At 64.6% G+C, this 7753-nt stretch overlaps 1 protein-coding gene across 1 annotated transcript in view; it reads left to right on the top strand.

Annotated features, from left to right (window-relative positions):
- Positions 1-7693, top strand: part of WNT9A (Wnt family member 9A) — a 48668-nt gene extending 40975 nt beyond the window's left edge. Inside the window, exons 3-6 of the mRNA XM_044917046.1 lie at positions 24-234; positions 4291-4547; positions 5505-5767; positions 7189-7693. Coding sequence (XP_044772981.1) covers positions 24-234; positions 4291-4547; positions 5505-5767; positions 7189-7671 — 1214 coding nt within the window. The 3' untranslated portion in view covers positions 7672-7693. The remainder of the gene's footprint in view (positions 1-23; positions 235-4290; positions 4548-5504; positions 5768-7188) is intronic.
- The last annotated feature ends 60 nt before the right edge of the window (positions 7694-7753 follow it).

Genomic DNA, 7753 nt, shown 5'->3' with positions numbered 1-7753 from the left:
CTCGGACCTCCCGCGACCCTCAGCCCCCAGCGGGTCCTCGGACCTCCTGGAAGCATCAGCCCCCAGTGGGTTCTCGGACCTCCTGCGAGCGGCAGCCTCCAGCGGGTTCTCGGACCCCCTCCCCCCGCGAGCGTCAGCCCCCAGCGGGTTCTTAGACCTCCCGCGACTGTCAGCCTCCAGCGGGTTCTCGGACCCCCTGCGAGCGTCAGCCCCCAGCAGGTTCTCGGACCCCCTGTGAGCGGCAGCCTCCAGCAGGTTCTCGGACTCCCCCCTCCCGTGACCCTCAGCCCCCAGCGGGTTCTCAGACCCCCTCCCCCCGCGAGCGTCAGCCCCCAGCGGGTTCTCGGACCTCCCAAGAGCATCAGCCTCCAGTGGCTTCTTGGACCCCCGCGAGCGTCAGCCCGGATCGGGTTCTCTGACCTCCCACGACCTGCAGCCCCCAGCGGGTCCTCGGACCTCCTGTGCAAAAGCAGAGGCAGCAGGTGCCTGCAGGACAAGCCCCAGTCACACAGCAGCCCATGGATCACCCGCCCAGGGCAGAGCTCAGAGTGAGGTGCCATGAGGCTGCAGGGACATTGCAGGGCAGCGTGGAGATGGGGCCCTCAGGGCCCTGCCCAGCCTGGCATGCCGACCTTGGCGCCAGTGGACGCAGTGCGGGTGTCCTGGCATTTAGGAGAAGGTGCTCATGACATTATGGTAGAGGCAGGTTTCCAAAATGGGGTGGAGGAAGGGGCACCTACAGAAGAAAGTTGGATAGGAGAGAGCTTCAGTTTATGGGGAGACACTGTGAGGAGAAGGCCTGTGTTGTCTGGCCAAGGCATGTGCCCGTGTGGTCACTGTGGGGATCGGAGTGCAGTCCCCTCCGACCTGGGCAGGAAGGGACTCAGGGGCTCCCAGCGCCAGGCTGTTTCTTGAGTGACCTCTGCCCGGCTCTCAGTGTGTCACTTTGTCTTCTGAAAGTACCTGTCACAAAGCGCTGGGCTGCCGCCAAGACCTCCCGTGATGTCTCCCTGGAAAGCGGTCGGCACTGGCCGAGGGCAGCGGGATGGGGCGGGGACGGGGAGGGTCCTACTGCCTGCCCGCTGAGGGGCTGCTGCCTGTGGGCAGCCTGCCCAGGCTCACCTCCTCCGCGTGCTGCCTGTGCCCCTAGGTCTGCCCACCTGTCCGAGGCCAGACGCCCGGTGGCGGGGGCAGCAGCTGCGTTGAGCCTGGTGGCAGATGCACTGGTGTGGGGTGGGCAGCTGGGCAGGGGCCTGTGCTGGGCCAGGAGGCCTGGGGCTGGAAGGTGCAGCCTCCGGACGCGGGACCCACAGTTAGAGGCTGGCCGCCCCAGCCCGGCATGCAGGACCGAGGGCTTGTGTGTGGAGCCTTGCTGTTTTGAATAGGCCACCCCTTGTCCCACCCATGTGTGACAAGCTCACAGGTGGCAGAGATAGGAGGGTGGTTCTTCTGCCCCAGGCCTCCTCTGTCCTGGGCTGCCCCGTGCCTGCAGGCCCTCTGGTGCAGCTGGCTGGCTTTCTGGCCTCCACAAATACTCCACGGAACGGATGGAACCATCTGTTCAGCCAGGCTCTGGTCTCACGCTTCCGGGGATCTCGCATCACTGTGGGCGTCGGGCGCTGTGTGAACGATGTGAGTCTGTGTGTTTTATGATTATACATCTGTAGCCTGTAATTCCAGAAAGAATACTGGTGGGTGAGCTTTCCAGAATTCCAGCCGTGGAGGAGTATCTCTTCCCGTGTCCAAGACAGTCCTGATTTGTGCTCATCTGAGGAGTGAAAAATAACAGCAGGACGGCTTGACTGCATGTTTATGACGGGGGTAGAGCCTCTTACAACTTTGAACAGATGTGTTCCCTATCCCGTGTGCACTTGCAGCCGCTTCCTTTTGCTACTGATCTGCAGGAAAAGCGCGCTCGCGCACGCCCACACAGGTGAAGGGAGTTGGCTCTGGGTCTGGGATCCCAGTCGCAGCATTTCCCCGAAAATTGTCCCCTTTGCTGTGCAGAAGTCCCTGCACTTTGAGAGGGTCACACTCACTACCGGATTCTGAGTCTCCCTGACAAAAGCCTTCCTGCCCCAAGAGTGTTCTGTGAGCCTTTTGCTTTTCCCCACCGGCACTTTTGGGGGCTCCTCTCCGAGTTTGGGTTTCTGTCCTGGACGCCCCCCCATTCCCTCTTCCCCATGCACCGTCTGCCTGCTTACCCTCACCACCTGCCACCTCCATGTGGGTCTGTCCTCTGCCAGTGCAGACCCAGGCTGCTCTTGAGCTGAGCACATCGCAGTGGTTACAGGGGCTTGGGGCAGAGGCCAGCCTCGGTGTGGACACAGGCTGACCCCTTTTGAGGTGCGGACATAGGCCAGGCCCTGGGTGTGGTGCGGGCGCAGGCCGGGCCCCGTGTACGGTGCGGGTGCAGGCCGGGCCCCCGGTGCCCCTGGGGCGGCCTTGCTCTCGTTGGTCCTTCTGGACACAGGAATGTTTTGGCACCAGCCTGGAGCTTGGCTAATCTCGGAGAATCTGGTCTGGGGGACGTGCAGGTTGTAGGCTCCAACTCTGCCGAAGCTTGGTGGCACGCTGTTCTGGGCACAGCTGTTGACATTCCTGTCTGGGGACAAGTCTCCACCGTATGAGCTGCCTTTGTGTGAGGAGAGTGGTTCTTCCAGCCTCCGGTGCGGGTCCTCGGGCCCCTGACTGCCCCTGGCCCAGCTCGGCAGCGGTCCTTGTGCTTGGGGCTGTCTCAGCTCCGGCATGAGCCTGAAAGCATACGATGCTGCCCGAGGTTGACCCCTGCCACATCCCTGTGCCCTTGGGCATGAAGCCCGGACCCCGGGATGGGAATTGGGGGTGCAGGTCACTGCCTCCTCCCTCACCCGCTGCTTTCCAGCAGTGTCTTAGCTCCAAGCTCACAGGTACCTTCTCCCCAAAGGCCTTGCTGCCCACATGGGGCTTCTCTGTGCCTTGGGGACCTTTGGGGCTTCTCCCTCAGCCCACACCCATGCTGGTCACAGGGCAGCAGCTAGCGCTCTTGGCTCGAAGTGCCCCCAGGCATGTGGTCTGCAGTGTCTGTAGGACTCAAGCTTGTAGGAATCCACCTCGGGTTCTGCTCACCAACACCCTTGTCTTCAGGGCCAGTTGGAGCCCCGCTTCCCTGCAGGTCTCTGCTCAACCCGCAGAGCTCACTGGTGCCCTGCTGACTCAGAGCACTCCTGGGGAGTAGGGCCAAAGCCTGGGGTGGGTCTTCCCAGGGTGCACACTACATCCGAGTGGGAAGAGCGTGGGAGGCATTCGTTCTTTCCCCTCTGTGTCCATCATAGGCCTCAGGCCTGCCTTCGTGGCTTCACCCTCCACAGCGTGTGTGTGCAGAAATGCCTCTCTCCCACCTGCCTGCCTGCTCCCCTCTGCACCCCAGGCCCAGCCCCAAAGGCAGGGGCTTTGAAAGCCAGGAGCCCAGGTTGTCTCCAGGGAGCCTGGCCTGCAGTGTTGTTGCTGGGGTCTGCTAGAGGGTGGGATCGAGGAAGCCCTGCCTGATTCTCTTCCCTGGTAGAAAGCTGCCGGGAGCCCACCCAGTGGCTACCATGCCCTTGAGGGGGCTTTTGAGGGGCAGCAGGAGGAGGGATGGGGCATGGTGTGGGGATGCCTGGCACGCCTGGCTCCTCTGGGTTGGCTGGCTGGGATGGGGACGCTTGTTTCCCGTGATGCTTATGTGGGGGGAGTCTAGCTGGGCACCTCTCCCTCCTGAGGGCTAAGGGTCTGGCCCGGGCTGGGCATGGGTGTGCCTGGAGCCCAGATGTGGCTTCACCCATATGGGGAAACAGAACTGTGGGTTGGGGCACAGAGCAGACAGGAGGTCAGATCAATCCGTCCCGGGATGGAGCACACGAAATGGCCTGGAGGAGTCTGAGAGCAGGTGACTGGCTCAGGTGAGAGAGCTGGAGCCGCAGGAGAACCAGGAGCCGGCCTGGGTTCCACCAGGAGGTCCTCAGTGGCCCAGGAGTTCTGGGAGACCCCACTGGGACCTGCAGGGCAAGCCGAACAGGCTGCAGGAGAGCAAGGAGTGAGCCAGGACCCTCTCCAAGAGGCTTCAGGGTCGTGGTGAGGCTGGGCCGCCCAGCTGGTGTCGGCAGAGGGTGGGGGTCCTGCTGTGCTGTGTCGGATGTGGTCCCCTTGTGGCCTGGGATCCTGCAACCCTCCCTGCCCGTGGCGCACACCCTGTGCTGGGCTGTCCTCCCTGTGTGTGCCAGTCGTCGCTTGCCTCCGGGGCGGCCCTCACCCTGGCCTCTCTGTGCCCAGGCTGACGGGCAGCGAGCCCCTGACCATCCTCCCGCTAACCCTGGAGCCAGAGGCCGCCGCCCAGGCACACTACAAGGCCTGCGACCGGCTGAAGCTGGAGCGCAAGCAGAGACGCATGTGCCGCAGAGACCCAGGCGTGGCCGAGACGCTGGTGGAGGCGGTCAGCATGAGCGCGCTGGAGTGCCAGTACCAGTTCCGGTTCGAGCGCTGGAACTGCACTTTGGAGGGCCGTTACCGGGCCAGCCTACTCAAGCGAGGTGAGTGCGCGAGGGGAGCGAGCGGGCAGGACCTCCCTGCCGGCTCTGTGCCCCTGGCTGGGTCCCAGGGGACCTGCGGTGGGGTGGGGGCCTGCGGGGCTTGACTTTCCTCCTGCCCTGCTCCCTCGTGGCTCCTTCTCCACTTGATGCGCCCTAACCCATCCCTCCCTCCTCCTGACCCCAACCACCTGCAGCTCGGTCCTCCTCATGCCCGGCCCCTCCTGTCTAGCTCCTCCATCCTGCGCCGCCCCGCCACATCCACGGGCCTGCCCCCGTCTCCTGACCCCGCCTCTTCCCCGCCCCTCCCCCTGTAGCCTCCCCTGCCTGCCCCGCCCCTTCCTTCTGGCCTGCCCCTAGCCTACCCTGCCCTCTTCCCACCCCGCCTCCCGCTAAGCCCCTCCTCGGGGAACAGCTGCTGGCCGCACGAGGCGCATTTGCGCAGCTTTGGCAGCTTTGACGCGGCCGAGGCCGCTCTGATGGCTCTTGCCACGTGGTGGTGACCGAGGCCCAGCGGCTGGGCAAGAGGGGCAGAGGTCCAGCTGGTGCCCTGAGGAGGGAGCCTTCTTTCTCATGTCTCCCTGGGACTCTGATCTGAGCTTCTCAACAGCCTCGTTTAAAAACTGGGGACCTGAGGCCTGGGGCAGGGCAGGGTGGGGTTCGCCAAGGCCCCGCAGCCAGTCTGGTGGGTGGGAGACCCAGAAAGACGAAGTCGCTGATCCCTGAGCAGAGCCTTGAGTTCTCTCTACCCCGCCACATCCTGTGCCTGGGGCACATAGGAGCGCCTCCTCCCTGCAGGAGCGCGGGGCAGCCCAGGCAGGTATGCGCCCCCCCGCAAGGGGAACACCAGCAAGGATCCTTTCCGTGGACCCTTCCTTGCGCTCATGATTCAGCACTCCAGCTGGACTGCTGTGGCAGTCGCTCCCTGGCCCTAAGGTCCCTGTGTCCCCCCGCCCCCAGGCTTCAAGGAGACCGCCTTCCTCTATGCCATCTCCTCGGCCGGCCTGACGCACGCGCTGGCCAAGGCGTGCAGCGCGGGCCGCATGGAGCGCTGCACGTGCGACGAGGCCCCCGACCTGGAGAACCGCGAGGCCTGGCAGTGGGGTGGCTGCGGGGACAACCTCAAGTACAGCAGCAAGTTCGTCAAGGAGTTCCTGGGCCGGCGGTCGAGCAAAGATCTGCGAGCCCGCGTGGACTTCCACAACAACCTCGTGGGTGTGAAGGCAAGCGGGGCGGGGCGCGGAGGGGTATCAGTGGGGGCGGCGCGCGGGGCTGCGGCGTCGGGGGCTCTGCTCCGGCCGCGCGGTACCAGCCAGGGCCTCGAGTCGTCCTGCCTGGCGGGCTCCTTGTCCTACAGGGATGACGAGGTGCCGCCATCGTCTTTCGTGGGTTGGGGGGTTGGGGGTATAAGCTTTTTGGCTGGGCCCTTCTGGGGGCTGCTGGCTGCAGGCGGGCTGGGTCTGGGGGTGCCTGGCTCCCGGCCATCCTCCACCCTCCCTGCAGCCCCTCAGCTCCAGGGCCCACACCAACGGAGGAGGCATCTCCTCACTGTGGCCAGAACAGACAGCCCAGATCACCAAACATCCCGAGGCTCTGCCTGGCCGTGGGATGGCCAGGGGGCTCTGCGTGCTCACCAGGCAGCCCCTGGGATGTGGAGCCCCAGCCTGGGAGGGGGTGAGGTAATTAGAGCCAGCCCTGCTCTGAGCCCCTCTTTATTGAGAAACCAGAGTTCTGAGTCCTGCACTTATTAAAGAATCAATTTCCCCCTTTTCTTCAGAGCCCTTGTCCCTCCTTCTGCCCTCCGGGGAGGGGCGGGAGCAGATTAAATCCCCAAGGCGAGGCTACTTCTTTTCTTTCCAGTTCTCCCCTTTGTAAGCTATTAATGAAAAGTCAGAATATGGAAAGTGCTCCATTAGCTCTGCGGGGCCTGGGTAAGCAGCGCTTTAATTAAATTTGTCCGGGTTTCTCAGCAGAGTGTCATTAAATGTGACTCTTCTATTGCTTGACCAGAGGGCAGCTACATTTCCTAATCCCCCTCAAGCCAGCCGGCCCTCCCTCGGGGCAGCGTGGGAGCTCAGGCCTGTCTGGGGATGGGGCCCACTGGGGAGGGCCTCCCCTCTCTGCTGCCACGGACCCCAATGTGGGTGGTCAGGCAGGAGGCCCCTGGGGGCAGCCATGTATGTGTAGGTGGGGGTGCCGCCCCCCCCCGCCCCCGGGGCCGATATGGAGGATCCAGTGACCAGTCCTGCCAAGTGGGCAAGCTAACTCACTTGTCCTCACTTCTCCAGGAAGCAGGCTGCTGAGACCAGACTGGGAGGTCCTGGTGGGGTGTTGACAGCAGGGCGACAGGGGTGGCGTGCCCAGCCCCTGCAGAGGGCAGCCCCGGACGTGGGGAGGGACTGTCTCCACAGGAGGCCTCCAGTCTGGAGGCCACAGTACTGGATGTAGGACTTCTGTCCTGGGCCACCTGTGGCTTGGAGGAGAGAGGGACAGGCGCATGAGCTGGGGAGCCTGGGTGATGGGCAGTGGGGAAGCCCCTAGGCTGGGCTTGGGTTTGGGGGAGCTGTGGGGTCCGGTCATCTGTAGGGGCTGTTCCCAGCTTCGCAGCGCGGCCCTCATGCGCAGCTGCCCTCCCCCCCACCAGGTAATCAAGGCCGGGGTGGAGACCACGTGCAAGTGCCACGGTGTGTCCGGCTCCTGCACGGTGCGGACATGCTGGCGACAGCTGGCGCCCTTCCATGAGGTGGGCAAACGCCTGAAACACAAGTACGAGACGGCCCTCAAGGTGGGCAGCACCACCAACGAGGCCACCGGTGAGGCCGGTGCCATCTCCCCGCCTCGGGGCCGGGTGGCTGGGACGGGCGGCAGCGACCCACTGCCCCGCACGCCGGATCTCGTGCACCTGGATGACTCGCCCAGCTTCTGCCTGGCCAGCCGCTTCTCCCCGGGCACCGCCGGCCGCAGGTGCCACCGGGAGAAGAACTGCGAGAGCATCTGCTGTGGGCGTGGCCACAACACGCAGAGTCGGGTGGTGACGCGGCCCTGCCAGTGCCAGGTTCGTTGGTGCTGCTACGTGGAGTGCAGGCAGTGCACACAGCGTGAGGAGGTCTACACCTGCAAGGGCTGAGCTCCCCGGCCCCGCCCCCTGCTGCGGGGGCGAGGCGGTGCGTGCAGCGGGAGGGGTCTACACCTGCAGGGGATGAACCTCC

This window comes from Neomonachus schauinslandi, chromosome 7 (genome assembly GCF_002201575.2).
Source record: "Neomonachus schauinslandi chromosome 7, ASM220157v2, whole genome shotgun sequence".
Taxonomy (NCBI): Eukaryota; Metazoa; Chordata; class Mammalia; order Carnivora; family Phocidae; genus Neomonachus; species Neomonachus schauinslandi.
The sequence above is the reverse complement of the archived record's forward strand: the minus strand, read 5'-3'. Positions and strand labels throughout refer to the sequence as shown.